This window comes from Oreochromis aureus, linkage group 18 (assembly GCF_013358895.1).
Source record: "Oreochromis aureus strain Israel breed Guangdong linkage group 18, ZZ_aureus, whole genome shotgun sequence".
NCBI classification, from domain to species: Eukaryota; Metazoa; Chordata; class Actinopteri; order Cichliformes; family Cichlidae; genus Oreochromis; species Oreochromis aureus.
In genome coordinates, this window is record NC_052959.1 from 69,619 (window position 1) to 90,077 (window position 20,459).

The window sequence follows — 20,459 nt, forward strand, 5'->3', positions numbered from 1 at the left end:
GACAGTGCACTGGGAGTTTTGTTTGATAGTTTTGTTTGACAGTTTTGTTTGTTATTTTTATTTTATTTTTTGTTTTGAACAAGTGCACTGACTTGTGTTTGTGAATTTCTTTTCTTTAAGCAGATCTGCACGACGGGAATTAAAAGCACTATACAACATGTCGAGAAAACCGTTGCAAGTGAGTTTCTCCAAAAATTACAATGGGCTCTGGAGAAAGCCGCTTATTTGGGACAATTAGAAAATGAGAGTCCCTGCCCAAAAAGGATTCAGCGAGATAATCCGATCTAAAAGTTCTTCTTTTCTTTTTTGAAATGACGTCATTTTGCTGTGGTTGGAAATGAAAATGCGACGATAATTTCCACTATCAGCAAAGAATGAATGAATGAATGACTGAGTGAAAGAGAAAAAACTGCCTGACTGGTAAAAGCTGACAAGACTTGACCACTACTCAAGGTTAACCTCCACCTAGACAGGACAAAAGGGTGGATGAATTTATGTGTGTTTCTTTTTACAGGAGCAGGAAGATGACAGCAGCATCCTAGGTTGCGTGACGATTTAACCTTTTAAATGCCACTTTCTGTGTTTGTCAATCTATCAGGGGTGTGTTATTCATGGGCTTGTGCGCAGCGTTAACATTTACATTTCTTTTCTACAGCAGAGAGTTAATCATGTGTTTGATTATGTGAGTTACAGCAGGACACACTAATGGTTAATGTTCTTTCTACTACAGGATTACTGGGTTTATGTGGGAAGAAAACTGTGTTTACAGGTTATGAGTTGGTGATGCTGTTACACTGTGATGTTGGGAGAATGTGAAGGTTACTTTTACGATGTGAATAAAATGTAAGACACATCCTGTGTTGAAACCAGTGTCATTCCTTTTACAGCAGGCTTAACTTTATGACCTTTTACAGCACCTCTGGAACCTGTTGACCTGCGCCTGACCACCAGGATTGTCCATCTGTGTTGTTAATGTTTGTTTTTCTAAGAGTGCATGTAGAGGATTCAGCAGAAAACAGGCAAGTGACATGAGAAAACAAATAAGAGATGCAGTGTTTATGGAATAGTTGAATATGGGCTCATTAGCTGGCCACTACTGAGCTCATAGTGATAAAATGAGTGGAGTGACATTGCTTAAGGAAAGTCACCGATTAAATTGTGGAATAAATTGGGATGATTCATGATTTGGGACAAATTATGGCAATAATAGTGATTTAATGATTTGAGAAAACCTGCACATGATGCTTGTCTTTTATGCTGAATACTTTATTATTCTTATGATCTATAGTCGGTTGAAAATGTGAAGTTTGATTTAACAGACGTTGTCTTCCAGGATACAGGCTCCAGGTGGAGCTGGGAGTTGGACAAGCTAAACATTTACTTGCTGACTGATGTTTTTACACAGGGTTACAGGCTGGAGTATGGCTGCTCCAAGTGGGAAACCCTGGAGATTGTTTTAGGGAGACTGTGCAACATTCTATGTCTCATTGGGAAGTTGACACATGGCGGAAGCCATGTGGGGAGAGGAGTGTTATTTTTAAATCTGTAGATATCGTGAGGTGCCATGACGAGAAGGAGTGACTGAGGAGATCGTCTACAAGATGGGAGCTGAGGCCAGGAGGGAGTCATCAGGAGGATCAGAGATCACCTTCAGCACAGCAGACATCGTGCAGGAGATCGTCATGAGGAGACTCTGCACAGCAAAATTTTAAATAAAATGAAAGAGTGTCGACGTTGACGTTGAGGAAGACAACTAAGGTGTACGACGTGCTCTGCCTTAAAATCTTCAGCAGCGTTGGAACGTCAGAATCGAGGGATGGAGAGAGCGTGCCAAACTCCAAAAGTGACAGCGCAGAGGAAGTCCAGCGATGGAATTGTGATTTTGTGAACAGCACAAATGATTTGATGCTCTGCAGAGAAGCCTTCTGCATGGGAAAAGATGTAAACAGACAAGCCTTTCATCTAAATTTATATCATGTCAACTTGTCTAGGCTGGTTAAGGGGAAATTGGAGAGAAACGGTAGTGTTAGGTGTGATAACTGTTGTTATTGTAACTGTGATTTTTCTTATAAGTGAATTGCCCAGAGACAGACCCGAATCCATTCGCGACTCCACCATCACAGGCCACGGCGAAGCGAACCAAACCAAACGCAGTGAAACAGGTAAATCAGATGAGTGTTTTGATTATTATGGCGGTATAGAGTTGGACCACGTTAAAGGGTCCACAGCTTCGTATACATTTGATCTTTGTGCTGTCATTAAATGTAAAGGTTTAAACAGTTCATGGCGGGGATATGATGTCTGGGTAGGTTACAATCCAATGGTAGATATAGAGTGTAATAATTAGAAGCTTGGCTACCCCTATCACACTTATTGGAAGGGCCCGTGTGAGTACTGGTCTACCATAGTGGAGTATTCTGGCACGTGGCGCCCGTACAAGGACACCGCGTGGCAGAAGCTTGGGTTTTAGTGGGACTTCTCAGCTGGGCAGAACCCGTTAACCCTGTCACTGAATCGTTGGCATGACACTGTGTGGCCCGCTCGATCCGTGGTGTACTTATTCATAGGAGTAGACGTCTCAGGGAAGGACCCATACGGTCTGGTTAAAATTAATTTTAGAGAATTTGCACCTGATGTGGCTGAAATAATTGTATTAACACCTCCCCCACCATTGTCACTTTCAGAATCGGGCCCACAAATACTTGAGGTAGATTATACGAGACTCGAACCTAAACAGTTCATTTCAATGGCCACTGGCTATCGTGAAAGCAATCTGTGGCCAGACTGGCTCATCCAAAATGCTAGAGAACAAAATGTTTCAGATTGTGTGGGGTGCGCAGCTGCCCGCCAACATCTTTTCACAAAACCAGCTCCTCTATATCCCGAAGACCAGTGGGGATTTGAGTGCATGCTCAGACTCACCAGAGAAGCGGCTTCTGAAGGTAATTGTACTAGGTTAGCAGGTTTGTTTTTACCAATAGGTAATGATACTGTGCTTGGTCTTTTCACACTGAGAAGACCCAACTAAACATGTTTTAACTTTACTGTATCTTTCCCTGACAGACATGAGCATGAGGCTGGGGAGATTATCGCCGATTGGTGCACTGTGACGTACCTGGCCAGAGGCAAGGTATCAAAAGACACCGGCACCGAAATAGGCCTGTGGGCACGTGCTGGTTTGTATTATTATTATGGTGGGTACAGACTGTATGTTAGAATTTCTAGTGGGACTTTTGGTCTCTGTGCCATGGTACGTATAGGTGCACCTCTCGTTTTAGTAGGAGAAAAGGGGGTGCGGCTGGCTAAGCCCAGCACCGCTCAACTAACAGCCACGCGCAGACGTCATGTGTTGGCCAAACAGTCACCAGGATCGTTTGACCTTACAATAGGATCACCAACATACAGAGATGCTATTGGGGTTCCTAGGGGTGTGCCTAAATGAATTTAAGTTAGCGGACCAAATTGCTGGAGGATTTGAAAAGCTTCCCATAATTTCTGCATTCTTTCCAGTAACTCCAAATAAGAATGTGGATTGTATCAATTATGTGCATTATAATGTCCTGAGACTGGCGAACTTTACCAGGGACGCAGTTGAAGGGCCTGCTGAGCAGTTGGCTTCAACATCTTTAATGGCAGTGCAAAATCGGATGGCGTTAGATGTGTTGTTGGGGAAAAAGGGGGTGTTTGCGCGATGTTTGGGGATATATAGTGTACTTTTATTTTAAATAACACAGCTCCAGACAGCTCTGTGACTCGAACTCTGGAAGGCCTAAAGACGTTGTCCACCACGATGTATGAGCATTCGGGAGTGGATAACTCGCTGGAAGAGTGGATGACCTCTGTCTTTGGGCAATGGAAAGGTTTCATTATGTCAATTATGGTTTCTTTGTCTGTTTTTACTGCAATATTAGTGACGTGTGGGTGTCGTTGTGTGCCTTGTATCAGAGCTTTGTTCGTAAGACTCATCAATCGTGCTGTGGGAGAATCTGATACAAAGTCCAACATCAGGAGACCACTTTTGGGAAATGGGGAGTCACAGTATGAAAACATTATGGTGAAAGATTTAGTGTAGTTTTATCTGCCATAGGGCAGATAAAAAGGGGGATTTGTAGAAATGTTTAGCTTATTTTAGAGTTTAGACATGTAGGAATGTTTAGTTTGCTTTAGAGTTTAGAAATGTGTTAAGATAGAATGTAGAATTATGGTAGAGACACTGACACTGCCCTGGATATAAACAAAGGCCTGATTGTGTCATGAGCTTAGAAGTAGATTTGTAACTGGATAACTGTGGTCTGGAGGGGTGATGGTATTTATGGCCCTGTAACAGGGCAGCCCTTAGCGGCTGGAAACACAGTGAGAGGGACGAAGGCAAGTGCAGTGGAACAAAAGTATTTATTTGCCATACAGCTCTCCTTACAACAATTCACTTGTCAAGCTTCTTCACAGCACAATATATCCTCCTCTAATGACAACCAGCAGCCTTAAATATGTTCAGCTGTCACAGACCAAACCATTATTCCACTCTTAGGTAAATTCTTAAATCCCAACCTTCCACCACAGTATACAATATATCAATTAGAATAAATAAATAAATACATTTCACATTTTCACATTAATAAATATTTCACACTTTAATGTTACACCAAACCCAATATTTAAAAAAAACCCAGAAACCCAAGCACAAAAAGATTCACCACACTCTTTACCAGTGGTCTCTCCCGGAACCTTTAAATGGTGTCTGGACCCCCGGGGAAACATTTGCCCAAACACCCTGAAGAGGACACAGGCAAGAAAGGTGAGTAATCATTATCTTACAAACACTTATTTGCGCCACTTTTCTTCCTAGATTTCACACACACACACACACACACTTGCATTAGTTTTCCTTACTGGTAAACCTTAATCACAATCTCAATCACCATTCTTCTCTCCTGACAGACAACCACCACATTCCTTGATGAGGAGCAGCTGTGCAGGATCTGAATCAAGGCTACCAACTGATTTTAAAATTCCCAATAAATAATCAATAAATATTTAAACTTCTTGTGTGCAAATGTTTTACTGTTTAAATCCATGCTTAAAGTGCAATGCTAAATAAAGTGCTTGATAAGGTGCTTTTAATAAAGTGAAAGGTGTGCTCTAAAGTGCTATACAGATAATATAATACAAATAAATGTAGTAAGGGAGTCCTCTTCCTTACAGGCCCCTAGGAAGAGACACATACCCACGGTGTTTTAACTGATATACTCCCACACCTATATGCACACTCACTCACGTGCACGCACATACCAGGTATGCACACACAGTCACTCACGAGCACTCACATAGACACGCGGGTACGCGCGCACACACAGGCACTCACGTGCTCGTGCACATAGACACAGACACAGAGTTTGCAGCACACCATGGGGGATTTATGATGGGGTTGCCTCTATAAAGCTGCCTGGAACTAACAAAGGGGTGAAGATTGTTTCAGAGGGACACCGGCCTCGTCTTCCCTTCTAGAAGTGCATGCTTAAATGAAGATGAATAAAGATGAATAAAGATTTTTTTAAAATAACTACTGAGTTCCGGTGCCATTTCTGGATCCCTCGACGAATAAAAGAACTGGGGTAAAACTGATTTCGTAACACTGCTCATGTTGAAATTCTGTTTTTGAAAATGATGATTTTACTGTCAGGTATTTACAAACCAGATGTTTGAGCTTCCACTGTCAGGAAATGATCTGCCATGATGAATATTGTTTCTCATATGCAAATGTTCCAGTTGGAGAAAGCAAAAGTGAAACATTTGCGCCTGAGCTGTGAGTGTTAATGCAGCCGTGCTGCTGTTGTGCAGCTTAGTCCATCCAGTGATAACAAATATCACACTTGTCAATCCGGTTGTTGTTCAGTTCTTATCAGCTGATATTTTCTTGGTATTATTAAACCCATGTGGGCCAGCTCAGAACAGAATATGCTGCATAGCACAGGAAAGTAATGCAAACACTCACTGACAGTGCAGTGTGAATTCATCATGAAGTAGGTCACTCCACTACATTATTACCAGCAGAGGGAGCCACAGTGCGCTCCACTGGTCAAACCTAATATTGTGTCTGTTGCTATGGGAATATGTGCTTGGTCTGTAATATTGTTTCATTTGGACTTCATTAATGTTATTACCTCCATGTGTGTGTCTGTGTGTAAACCAAGATTGTTTTGAATTAATTCTGATAAAAGATTTTAGATTGGGCTCATGGTAACTACCCATTAAATGTTAGCTTACACCCATTATGGCCTTCAGTGTCAGCTTCATGATTTATTGGTTGAAAACGGACAAAAAGCCTGTTAAACTCTGACTCTTAATAGTGTGCTGTGCATTGTCACCATATGGAAAATATCATATAAAGATCATGTGATCTCTCCTCAACAGATCAAGAGCTGCGTCTTAGAAATGTATAATTTTGGTTAATTTATTACTGTCGTGTTAAAATCATAGACTTTTGGGAACAATAAAACAAACAAAAACATGTATAAACCTACAAAGTTATTCAGGCTAATATGCTGTCCAAACCTAATCCTAACGATCAGTACTGGGCTTATTTGAGTGCTTTGAATCAGTAAAAGTGAAGCATTTTACAGTCCAATCATCATCATGCTGGTGTTGCTCTGCTGTTCTTTGTCACAACCAGCAGCTCTGCAGTGTAACAATGACGGGAGTAAAACTAAACTAATATAAATGTGAACAACTGTTTGGTAGCATTCGTGAGTAAATGTTAAAACAGTCCAGTTTTGAGTTGCTATTCTGAGAGGTTAGAGCTAACTGACTGGGCTTTGAGATACTGGGAGCTAGGAGCACACATGCTAAATCACTGCTAGCACACGTGCAGTAAGAACATGTGTGTCACTTGGATTTAATCCTGTTCAAAGTAATTTATTTTGGTTTGTCTTTATTCTCCATGCATGACAGATTTGTGGATTTAACTTGACTTTTCAAGTCATCTTACATTTTACATTAATCTGTAGCATGGTACAGATAATCTGTAGCCCCAAGTATCCTGGGGCAAGATACTGAACTCCCAGTTGCTTTCTGATGCATTCACTGAAGTGTGAATGTCAGACAGAAAAGTACTTAGACATTGAAAACAGTGCTAGTATGATTGTGTGTGATTTGGTGAAGTACAAGCAAAGTAGAAAAGCGCTATATAAAAACAGTCCACTTACAGCAGACACACAGCAGTATGTGATACGTTGACAGCTTTGCCTGGTGGGGAACAAGTTATAAAGACTGACCAAATTAAACAGGGCTCTTTAATTACAGTGTCACATACTATTTTTATTAGCTGGAGATGATTTCACATCTTCTCTTTCATAAAAGCAGTCGGTCACTAAGGGCTCGAGGAGAATTGGTCATTTTAGGCAGCACCATGTAAAAAAAAGGAGGCTTTCAGTTAGCAGACACTACAGCACAGTTGTTGTTTTTTCCAGATCTTTCTGATGCCTGGTCCCACTGCTCTCTCTCTGTGTCCGTCTCCAAGTCCCTGCATGTGTGCAGCAGCTCCATTGCTTGGACTTGGCTTTGGAATGTGCCCGTGGCTCTTCTTCATGTTGCTGTCATCATAGTCTTCATCGTCCTCAACAAAGACCAGCTCAGCCTTGAGGGAACCTTCAAACTCCCGAGCCTGCCGGCTCTCATCCAACGCTGACTGAAAACCCATGAATATGGCTGTGATTGGCTCAGCAGTGTCCAGGATGCTAAGGATTGTGTAAGGGGGGTCATCTCCAGTAAGGGGGAAAGGTACTCTGTGTCTGTTCCCAGTTTGTCTGTTCGGCTGGTACGATGGTGGGCGGTACTGTTCTTCCTCACTGATATAATCAATAGCAGGAATATAACAGGGAGTGTAGCTGAACTGTGTGTGTGTTAGTGTTTCCTGGTCATGTGTTCTAAGAGGTACGCAGCACCCGGATGGTTCAGTCCTGCTGCTGCTTCTGGTAATGCCACTGGGCTGGTGGCTTGCAGAACCGCCTTCCTGAACACGGTGACAATTTGTCACTGGATATGAACTACAGTAACAATCTTGCTGGTGGCGATAGTGATCCAGGCGCGTCACACAACTTTCCGTCAGATTGCTTTGCTGGCTCCTGCCGTCATTTTTGATAAAACAGCTGTCCTGGTTACTATAGTGATGCTCACTGTGTGGTTTTCTTTGGCTGTTTTCATTGCAGCTAAAGTCTTTGTCTGCTTTGTGACTTTGCACGACATCATAGTGTCCTGGCTGCTTGCCGAGGTCATGCTCCTCCACCCTGTTCCTGTCATCTCGGTAGTGGGAAAACCATTGCTCCTCCCTTGTCCTGGGACTTTCGCAGCAGTTTTGGTGCTTTACTTGACAATGCATTGTAGCACTTCTCAGCAAATGTTCCACCTCATTGGCTGATAGCTCAGAAACACCGTTCTGGTCACGTGATGCCTAGAAATACAAAAAAAACAGGACTCAGACACCGAAAGGAATTCAAACACAACAGAAGCTAACACGACGTATTCTGATCATGTCACTTCATGAGCTACTTGAAAATGAACACGTAGCTAAAATGCCTGTAGTTTGTCAGCAGGATTGCTAACAGGAATTTATATTAGCTTGAGATGTTCATGCCAGTGTTTCCCCACGCACAGACCTTATTTGTGTGGGTGACTGTTTTGCAGCTTAGTGAGGCCACAGAGTTCATGACTGTGGATTTGGAGTTGCTACTATGTGATACAGAACTCACTTAAGAGACAGTGGATTAGTGCTCCTTTATTTATTGTCATAGTTTTTGAGATTTATTAAAATAAAGATCAGGAAAAAAAGGAAAAACAAACTAAGAACCATGCAGATGGTTCCAACAATAACAGACTACAGTCGGCTGCATCCTTCATTACTGTAGTTTTCTCTCTCTTGAAATAGAGAAATGATATACTGTCACGGTTCTGGGTCATGTTGAGCATTTTCAGTTTCTTATGTTTTTTGGTATTCTTCTGTATTGTGATTTATGTCTGATTCTTTAGTTATCCTGTTTTGATTATTATTATAAATCTATGTTTCAGTTTATTCTGGTATAGGGTTTAGTTCTTAGGTTTTGTGTCCCATGGTTAGTGCAGGTCTAGTTCTGTGTCTAGTCTGCATCTTTGTGAATTGTTTCCTGTTTTATTTTGAAGGGTTATGTCTTATGTCAGTGTGTCTAGCTTCGCTCCCCCTGTCTCGTTAGCCCTAATCTCTCCCAGCTTTGTCTCCCTCCTGTTTTCCATTCTCTGATTACGCCTCACTGTATTTAAGCCCCGTGTTTCTTTGTGTCAGTGTCGGGTCATAGCCTCAGATTATCCTCAGTTTGTGTTTTCCCCCGGTTTGGTTTCTGCCAGCAATAAAGCTGTGGTTTTTGAGTTGCATTCAGTCTTCAAGTCCTGCATTTAGAGCCTCACCTCTGCCTGCCCGCACAAAGAGCCCTGACATATACAATGCATGCCTTCATTTATATTCATCATATACAACAAATCTTTGTTTGCCTCTGGCACCCTATAGCAGGTAGATAGCTTTACATTAATCCAGTGTGACATTAGCCCCACCCAGTCCACTGCTCTGTGCCAGTCACACCCACTGGGTATAATGACTTTGGTGAAAATGCTGCTGTCATTATTACCAGCTGTGGAGTATTAGGATTACTAATGAAAAGTTACAGGGAGCTAATATTCTCATTCAAATCTGTTTCAAAGCCAAAATGGAATAAAACAAAGCATGCACCTCCACTGCTTAAAGTGAAGCCAGAGTTTGGCTCAGAGTAATAAAAATACCTGTTGAGAGTTGAGTGCGCAAACACACTTCTGGACATCATCATAAACTTTGAGCCCGGTGTTTTGGTGAAAGTCCTCCAGAGGAACATCTGGCGTAGAAAGTACTGAGCTCTCCCCAGTCAGAGTATTTTTAGCCACGTTGATCTGCATGTTAAACAGAGCTGGGACACAGAGGACAGATGCACTTAATGTAGTTAAAGTTTATCCTGATTATCATTACATCAGTCCAGGTGCACAGCTCAATCCATGTTCCTGTACATTTGTTAGTATTGTAAATACAAGTCTCCATAGGTCACTCTGAATGGATAATACATATAAAATACAGTATAAAAATAAAGCACAGGAAAAGTTCACTTTGAGCTCTGAGATATGGTATATCTGGTATCTGGATGTGTGGTCGAAGATGAAAGAATCTGGACTAATGAGGTAAAAAAAGTTACATTTATGTGACTTTCTGATGTCCTTTTTAAAGATCTGTGGAAAATGATGAATCACGTTTTTTGTGCAGAAACTAGGATTGAGTGCACTGGAACGCAAAATTGTATGTGTGAAACACTACACACATACAAAGGCTAATTTACAACGTAAAAATCCAGCTGTTACTCATAATCTTTGTGTTTGTAAAGAACTTCAAAAATGAGGACAGATTTTCCTGTTTGAGTGCAGCTAGCCAAACAATGGAGCCAATTATCATTAAAGAGACACACAGTATAAGTAGACAGTTTGTCCTTGGTTTTATTGCTGCAGCCAGGGGCAGCACAAAAGTGTTTGAGAGTTATCGGTTCTGTCACTAGCTAGCTGACATAAACTAATGTAAGTTTATTAGTCGCAACCAACCAGGTGACGTCACATTCTGTGCTGACAGAAGATGGCGCTAAACATCTTTTGAAAGCACTTATTTCTTAAATCCATCTTCACTGTTAGAGTCATATCTTTGTCAGTTGGAGAGCAGGGCTCCATGATGTAAACTGGCTCTTATATGTGTAGTGTTTCATGTCCACTTTAATTCTGAGTTCCAGTGTACGTCTTTGAGGATCTACCTGTGAACTTTCCACAGTTATCAGAACCCAGAATTCTAATTTTTCTTTCTTCCCCTTTAAGCCATAGTTTCAGTATTCAGCAACGCTATAAATTAAGCTCTAAACTTGTAAACCCTTGTGTATTTCAGTGGTATTGTATATAACATTTTTAAGTGTATGAATGATCTCACTCTGCCGTGGTGTGTTTGGCTCACACTGTTCACTGGCTGGTGAGGTGAAGGATTCAGGGATTACTGTGGCTATGTGTGATGGTTCTGCAAGAACAAAAACAGAACTGTTAGCTTGGGTTCATCTTTCACCAACACCAGAGATGCTGCAAATGATGTTATATGACTTACCAGGAACAAAGCTGTTTTTGGCTTCCTAGAAGACAGACACAACTCAGTAAGTGTAACAGGTACTAAGGGGAGCACAACACTACACCTGTGTATCTGTGAGAATGTGTGTTTGCATACCTTGATAATGTCCTCCGGACTTTTCTCCACTGCCTTGAGTCTACTGAGGATAAAACTCTCATTAACGCTAATCATAGACTCTTCTCTCTCCAGAGACTCCACCTCCATTTCAATCCTAAGTAGACAGAGGGGGCAGGGCAGGGTAGTAACAGGGCAAGACATCACATGAGAAACAGTAACCTCTGGCCTGAAAATGTGGTCAATGTGAAAGTGCCAAAAACTGCAATGCCTCTGAAGGCTATTGCTTTTTATCAAGATGGCACTGGAGTGACGGCAGCCTTTCCAAGTAGCCCTGCAACACCGCACCTTTTTTTAACTTTTAACTTTTTTTAGACTAGGCTTTCAAACTTTATTTCACCTTCCTCTAGTTACTCTACTTCTACCTCTTAGATATAGCGATACAAGATGGATGATGCACTTTTTAAAACTTCTGGAACCAGCTCCTTCATCTATTTGAGAGCGGAGCTGCTGGCACTAAGAACAAAGGCACAGACCGGCATGCGACACAACATCCCGGCTGAGATAAAGAGGAGCTACAGAGGCTGCAAGGCTGGAGCGAGGAAAGCGGATCACCGGAGGCGATTCAAACCATCAATCCCGACAGTGATAATGGGCAACATGAACTCGCTACAGAATAAAATGGATTAACTGTGTGCTCTGAACAACCACCGACTATACCGTGAGTGCAGTTTGTTTATCTTCACGGAGACGTGGCTAACCGAGCTAACGCCACAGGCTAACGTAGACCTATGTGGTTTCACATCCGTGAGAGCCGATAGGGACACGCAGGCCAGCGGAAAAAGCAGAGGTGGTGGACTCATTGTCTACATTAACAACAGATATTGTAACCCTGGACACGTCTCCGTTAAAGTATCGGTATGCCGTCCGGACCTGGAGCTGCTAGCCGTTAGCTTGTGGCCATATTTATCTACCTCGGGAGTTCAGTCATGTGATCTGTGTGTGTGTTTACATCCCTCCGAGGGCCGATGCAGCAGCTGCCTGTGAGGAAATACACACAGTTACAGCAAGACTGCAGACACAACACCCAGAGGCTTTCATTATTATATCTGGAGACTTTAATCATGCCACACTGGATTCTACTCTGGCTGCTATTCACCAGTTTGTGAATTGTCCCACAAGGAGCAACAGGACAATTGACCTACTGTATGCCAATGTGAGAGATGCATACAGAGCCACCCCCCTCCCCCCATTAGGGAAGTCAGACCACAACCTGGTTTACCTACAGCCACAATACACACCCCTCGTCCAAAGGCAGCCTGTCACAACACGCTCCATCAGGAGATGGACCCCAGAAAAGGAGGATGCTCTGAGAGACTGCTATGACACCACAGACTGGGATGTGCTTCTGAGCCCACATGGTGAGGACATAGAGGGGGCGACACACTGTCTGACAGACTACCTCAACTTTTGTGTGGACACGGTCGCCCCTGCTAAGACGGTACGGTGTTATCCTAATAACAAACCGTGGGTAACACAGGAAGTCAAAGCTGTCCTCAACATGAAGAAGAAGGCTTTCAGGAGCAAAGTGAAGGAGGAGATGAAAGCAGCACAGCGGGAGGTGAAACGCTGCCTGAGGGAAGCAAAGGACACCTACAGGAGGAAGGTGGAGCAGAAGTTGGAGAGGAACAATATGAGGGAGGTCTGGAATGGTGTGAAAACCATCACAGGCCACAACACCAAGAACAGCACAGTGGGGGGGGGGGGACTGTGGAGAAGGCAAACGAACTCAACTACTTCTTCAAGAGGTTTGACCAGCCCACAACCCCCCCACCCTCACCTTTACTACAGAGCCCTCTCCCCACTCTCCTACCTCCCTCGCTTCCCCCCCTTCCTGACACTATGACACCCCCCTCCTCCAACCCCTCTCTCAACAGCAGGACATCTCCCCCCCCCTCCTTCCAATCGTCTCCCAGTGTCACAGTGGATCAGGTCAGGAGACAACTGAGGAAGCTTCGCCCCAGAAAGGCAGCAGGCCCAGACAAGGTGTGTCCGAGGATGCTAAAGGCGTGTGCTGCTGAACTTGGGGAGCCGCTACAACGAGTCTTCAATCTCAGTCTGCGACTGGGGAGAGTGCCCGCCCTATGGAAGACATCCGGTCCCCAAAAGGAACCGGCCCAATGAGCTGAATGACTTCCGACCGGTGGCACTGACGTCACATCTTATGAAGACTCTAGAGCGGCTCTTCCTCAACCTCCTCCGACCACAGGTACAACGTGCCCAGGACCCACTACAGTTCGCATACAAGGCGGATGTCGGAGTGGAGGATACAATCCTGTACATCCTACACAGAGCCCACTCACACCTGGACAAGGGAAAAGGCACGGTCAGGATCCTGTTTCTTGACTTTTCCAGTGCCTTTAATACCATCCGGCCCTGTCTGCTCCAGGAGAAACTAAACAGGATGCAGGTGGACCCCTGCCTGGTCGCTTGGATCTCAAACTACCTCACTGACAGACCACAGTACGTCAGGCTGAAGGACATCATGTCTGACACTGTGGTCAGCAGCACAGGAGCACCACAGGGAACTGTGATGTCCCCTATTCCCTGCACCCTGTACACCTCTGACTTCTGCTACAACTCTGAATTATGCCATATTCAGAAGTTTGCAGATGACACAGCCATCATGGGGTGTATCTGGGATGATCAGGAAGAGGAGTACAGAAGTCTGGTGAGGAACTTCGTCACATGGAGTCACACAAACCACCTGCAACTCAACACCACAAAGACCAAGGAACTGGTTGTGGACTTCGGGAGGTCCAGAGAAGGTCCACTGCCGGTTCAGATAGAGGGGGAGGAGGTGGAGGTGGTCAACAAGTACAAGTACCTCGGGCTGTGGGTGGACAACAAACTGGACTGGTCATGCAACACAGAGCACCTGTGTAAAAAAGCCCAAAGCCGACTGTACTTCCTCAGGAGGCTGAGGTCCTTTAACATCTGCAGGAAGCTCCTGAGGATGTTTTATCAGTCGCTGGTTGCTGGAGTACTTTTCTATGCTGTGGTGTGCTGGGGGAGCAGCACAGCAAAGAAGGACTCATCCAGGTTGGAAAAACTGATCAGGAAGGCTGGCTCTGTGGTCGGCATGAAGCTGGACACTCTGGTGTCAGTGGCAGAGAAAAGGACACTAAAGAAATTGCTGGACATTATGGACAATGCTGGGCATCCTCTGCACACGGCCATAAACAACCAGAGGAGTCTGTTCAGTGACAGGTTGCTTCTCCCAAAGACAAGAACCAACAGACTTAAAAACTCCTTTGTCCCACACGCCATCAGACTGTTTAACTCCTCTCTGGAGGGGAGAGGGAGGGGAAACAGGAGGACAAAGGAGGGGGGGACAACTAAGCTGTAGTGCCTCTTCACTTCACTGTGCAATACTCTTTGTGCAATACTTTTTGTTAATAGTCAACGGTGCAATAGACTTCAATACTTGAAATGTGCAATTCCCTTGTGTTCTTATTTCTATTTATTCTATTTATCCCTTTCGTATATTTTATTTATATATGTCTCTTTATTTATATATGTGTATATATATAATATTCTGCTCACGTTCTGTAACTTCTGTCGGTGCTGTGCTTTTGGAAACCGAATTTCCCAGAGGAACCCACCCGAGGGATTAATAAAGTTTGATCTTATCTTATCTTATCTTATCTTATCTTATCTTATCTCAGAGGTTCCCAAAGTGTGGGGCCCGCCCCCTAGGGGGGGCGCAGAGCCATTGCAGGGGGGGCACGGTATGAAAAGAAAAAGAAAAAAAAAGAAAGCTTGGACACTGCTAGCATCATGGACAGGTTTTTGACGGGGCTCCCACACAAACGCAAAGCAGGAGATGAAGCATCGCCAAATACGTTTCCAAACCAACTTCCTTCCAAGCCAAAGACAGGAAAATATGGTGAAGCATATCTTCCCCTTGGCTTCACCTGCACAAGTGCCAAGGTAGGTCTCCCTGCAAAATTAGTTTCCCTGCATCCGGAGCACGCGCTGGGCTCTCCAAATCACGGACAAACATCCCACATTCTTGATTTTTAGTTCACAAACACTTCTTGTAATAACTAACTACTCCTGACATTTTGGACATGTTAGCTCTTTATGCAGTAAAGTTACAGCGGGATACAAATAATATCAGGCTGATCCTGTCGTAATTAGTTCCCCCGGTTCAAATCACGGACAAACAGTATCCCACAGCTGTTTTTGTTTTTGAACCCATTTTGCACAGAGAGGCATTTTTTGAAAAATGTATTGATAACAATGTTGAATATTATTACACAGGAAAAAAAAACAACTATATGTAAAATAATTACACCGTGACGCCTCTGCCTTTCTAAATGGAGGGACAGTAACTGCGTGTAAAACCTGCAGATAGATTAACAGTAACAGTATTTTGTCTCTATCTGCCATTCTGCAATTCATCTCATGTAAACAATAACGTGGCGCACAGCGTGACGTGAAAAGAGGCACATACCTTTGACGTGGCGTGACGAACTCTGTAATCCTCATCCACACATAAACGCAAAAAAGGAGTTTTAAATAATCTCCGTTTTCGGTGAATCGCAACGCCGTTTACGTGTTGACGAAAAGCCCAAACGCATAGAAACAGCTGCGTTTTCAAAAATACCCGTGTAGGTGTGGACGTAGTGTAAGAGTTAGTAGTTTATTTTATTACTACGTGTAATTTATTGCCGTTTACTTGTATTTGCTTAATCGTTTACTAAATGTTTGAGGTGTGAAATAAACCGCAATGGAGCAAAATATGTGTGTGTGTGTTTGGAGGATGTGTTTGTGGGGGGGGGTTAGGTGGTGGGGGCGCGTGAACATTTTTCTTGTAAAACAAAGGGGGGCCTGGCAAAAAAAGTTTGGGAACCACTGTCTTATCTTGTCTTATCTTATCTTATCTATTTGAGGCTGTTTTGGCTTCCCGTCATTGACCTTGTAGTACCATATCACTCTATTAGAGCACTTCGCTCTCACACTGCAGGCTTACTTGTTGTTCCTAGAGTATTTAAAAGTAGAATGGGAGGTTTCTTCCTGTTAAAAGGGAGTTTTTACTTCCTACTGTCGCCAAAGTGCTTGCTCATAGGGGGTCATATGATTGTTGGGTTTTTCTCTGTATGTATGATTGTAGGGTCTACCTTACAATATAAAGCACCTTGAGGTGACTGTTGTTGTGATTTGGCACTGTATAAATAAAACTGAATTGAATTGAATTACAAGAAGGTCTATGACTCAATGCCCCACACCTGGATGTGGCGTACAACACTAGAGGCCAACTCCAAGCCCATAGCACAAGTCACCATCAAGTGTGTGATCTACCAAGGAGATGCTCCGTCCCCACTGCTGTTCTGCATAGGCCTGAACCCCCTCAATGAGATCATCGACAAGACAGTCTATGGATACCGACTTACGGAGTGGAGCAGTTGTCAGCAACCTCCTGTACATGGATGACATCAAGCTGTATGCCAAGAGTGAATGAGACATCGATTCACTGATCCACACCACCAGGCTATACAGCAATGACATCGGGATGTCATTCGGGCTGGAGAAATGTAGTCGGATGATAACGAAGAGAGGGAAGGTAGTCAGAACTGAGGGGATCGAACTACCAGAAGGGAGGACAGCTACAAGTACCTGGGGATCTCACAGGCAAATGGGAACCACGAAGAGGCTGCTAGGAAAGCTGCAGTCACCAAGTACCTGCAGAGGGTCAGTCAGGTCCTGAGGAGTCAGCTGAACGGTTAGAACAAGATCCGGGCTATCAACACCTACGCCCTGCCCGTGATCAGGTACCCTGCTGGGATAATAAGATGGCCAAAGTAGGAGATAGAAGCCACTGACATCTAGACAAGGAAGCTCCTGACCATGCATGGAGGGTTTCACCCCAAGTCCAGCACCCTGAGGCTGTATGCTAAGCTGAAGGAAGGAGGCCGGAGACTGGTGAATGTCAGCACCACAGTCCAGGATGAGGCAATAAACATCGCATGCTCAGTGAATACCTCAGACAGCAGAAACCCAAGAAAATGGAGGAAGATGAGGAACCATCATGGAAGGAAAGGCCCTCAGGAAGAAGGAACATGAGAAGCTCAGAGAAGAGCTGGAGATGATGTGGAGGGTGAAGGTAACAGTGGTCCCAGTGGTAATTGGAGCACGTGGTGCAGTGACTCCCAAACTAGACGAGTGGCTCAAGCAGATCCCAGAAAGGAGATCTCTGTCCAGAAGAGCGCAGTCCTAGGAACAGCTAAGATACTGCGCAGGACCCTCAAGCTCCCAGGCCTCTGGTAGAGGACCCGAGCTTGAAGGATAGACCGCCCGCAGGGGCGAGAGGGGAATTCCTACTTCTATTCCTATTCTGTTACGAGACTAAACATGCATGTTTAGTCTTGTAACAGCAATTCAAATTGTAGTCCTTGTGTTTAAGGATTTACCTCATTAAAAACTATATTATTCTGCATCAATCTTTTTTGTGTGCTGACATCTTTCAGAGCTAGCAAACCCACATCTCTCACAAACTTACAAAAAACACAGTACACCATTCTCTGATTGGAGATGATCAATGAATGTTTGATGTCTAAAATGGAACAAGCTGCATTATACTTACTTACATTTTAATTCTAATTTCCCATTGACCTTTAGATTTCAGAGACACCAAAAGGCTGGATGTGGCCCACAAGGCCAAACAATATCCATGCGTAGTCTATGGTGATGATATGTGCTTCTCTGTGAGGTGGTTTGAGTTGATTTTGTACCTGTGGATGCTGAGCTGCAGGGCTCTGGTGTGTTCCCGGTCAGACAGAAAGCTCTGCTGCTGTGTGCAGTCTACTCCATTATGGGAGTCTTGCAGCAGCCACTGCTCTCTCAGAGCCTTTTTCTGTACAGAACAGAATTATCATTAGTGTGGATTGAAACTGGAAGTAAAAATACAGGTCTGCAAACAGATAGGACGACTGTCCTGTCTTTCTCTCCTCACTCCAAACAGTTGTGGCCATCTGCTGCGACATTCCTGTTAAAAAAAAACACTGTAGGCTTTTCCTTACAATATAAAGCGCCTTGAGGTGACTGTTGTTGTGATTTGGCGCTGTATAAATAAAATTGAATTGAAATGAATTGATTACTTCTGCAGTTCATGCTGATAATACACCAATCCAATGAAATGATTTGCTCTACACTTTATCTGCTGTCATAGCCGATCATTTCTTCAGACGAACCTTCAGATGCTGCAGTTTCAGTTTCTCTTGATCAAGTTTCAGTTTCTTCTTTTTAATGTCCTCTTGAATTTGATGCTTCTGCTGTTTCATCAAAGGCAAAAGCTTGAATGAGTGAATATATAAAACACAATTGACAATGCACTGTCAGAATAAGTCAAATATCTATTGAAACCAATCTAATCCTCAGAATAGTGTAATCTGTTTCATTTAGGTTTAATTTTTAAATGTTCCAAAGTTAAGTGAAAGTTAAAGGACAGAAAAAGGTCATAAACAAATGAAAAAAGAACTAATTTACATTTTTTAGAGTCAAAAGCCACAAAGAGTTATCTTGTTACTTATTTAAATAATAATAATAATTTTTAAGTTATGTGTTTTATTTTAGAGTACAGTAAAAAAGAAAAAGGGTACAGACTGTACACGTCTCAGTAACATCTGCATCATGCTCTAAAACTTCTAAACGAAAGTGTGAACAAATGTCAAATATCTTTAGACACAAGTGTCTCCTCTGTGACTGCTCAGAGTGGACTGGAGCATTACAGTGATGGCTTGGAGCCTCTCCTTGAGCAGGTCACTCTCCTCCATACTGCTTCAGGATCAACACAGAGACTGGAGACGAGAAGAAAGAGAACCTGTCAGACGCCTTTATTTCACAGTATCACTTATAAACATGACCACCGCCAACATTAAGCCAAACCACAGTGAAAAACTCAAACTAATTACAGTGTTAGTTAACCTGAATGAAAATCATCCACACAATCGTTCACACAATGATCGATGAAACCAAATATGCTGAACATTGTACGCTACAATGTTTTAGTAGTGCACTGCAGGCCAGGAATGTTACACAGTTCTGGCTGTGAGCACAGAAACACCAACCTTGAGCTGCCAAGGGGCAGCCAATCAGAAGAAAGCTGGTTTAAAGGGAGGACAGCCTTGTTCAACACAGTGGATGAACTGAAGGTTCAATATAAGAGAATAAGCATTATTCTGAAGTGTGACTCATGCACAGCTGCCTGAGTAGAATCCAAGCATAAAAATATGAAGACTGAAGGGACTGAAATGAGCAGCATGAAACAGCTGTTTCCAACACAAGCACTTGGAGCACCCGGACACAACAGCCCCTGAGTACACTGTGACATCACTATTTTTTTTAGTATTTGTTCCTCTGATAGCACACTGCCACCTGACAATGTTCACTCTTTATGACACAGTCATCTGCTAACCCTACTCGAGCCATTTGTAACTTTTGTCTCACTCTAATTAAAGAAAGGCAGAGAGAGACTTTCTACTATCTACAAGTCCATCAAGTAACCTGTCACTGAAGCACTAAGCTAATCTGCTCACGAGGCTGATAATCTGGGTAAACCATCTGCTTGCCAACTACAGGCAGGGCTACTGTGTGGTTTAGACTCTAATGACTGAAAAGTCTGAACTTTTTATTTATGGGAAATGTTACAAATCACACAGAGAGCACATCGTTCCCCTTGAGTAATGCACTGGATCCACACCAGACCACTTCTGTTGTGGGTGCTTTTCTCCAGCTTGTTTCATAAAATTCAGATTAGTTGTTTTTTGTGTTATCTTGATAAGATATAGATGTAAGTGCTGAGATGTTTATGCCTTTAAACAAGAATCACACTGTTCATGGGTACAGAGCTCTGTGTTATTGTTTTATCATTACACATGTAAATACATCATGAACTGGATAATTCCACATACACTGTGTTGCCAAAAGTATTTGTCTGCCTTCACAAGCATATGAACCTGAGTGACATCCCATTCTGAATCCATAGGGTTTAATATAATATTGTCCAACTCTTTGCAGGTATAACAGCTTAAACTCTTCTAGGGAGGCTTTCCACAAGTGTTTTAATTGGGATTTTTGACCATTATTCAGAAGCACATCTGCGAGGTCCGACACTGATGCTGGAGAAAAAGGCCTGGCTCAC

The 20,459-nt window shown here is 43.3% G+C and overlaps 1 protein-coding gene across 1 annotated transcript; it reads right to left on the minus strand.

Moving 5' to 3' along the window:
- Nucleotides 1-7,427: 7,427 nt before the first annotated feature.
- On the minus strand, nucleotides 7,428-19,092 carry LOC116332779 (palmdelphin-like). The gene is made up of 8 exons (XM_031755830.2): nucleotides 19,048-19,092; nucleotides 18,511-18,591; nucleotides 18,052-18,173; nucleotides 11,297-11,411; nucleotides 11,180-11,204; nucleotides 11,012-11,095; nucleotides 9,802-9,962; nucleotides 7,428-8,446 (listed from the first exon to the last, which is right to left on the minus strand). The coding sequence occupies exons 1-8, from the start codon at nucleotides 19,090-19,092 to the stop codon at nucleotides 7,430-7,432; spliced, it is 1,650 nt and encodes a 549-aa protein (XP_031611690.1). The 3' UTR covers nucleotides 7,428-7,429.
- Nucleotides 19,093-20,459: the final 1,367 nt, after the last annotated feature.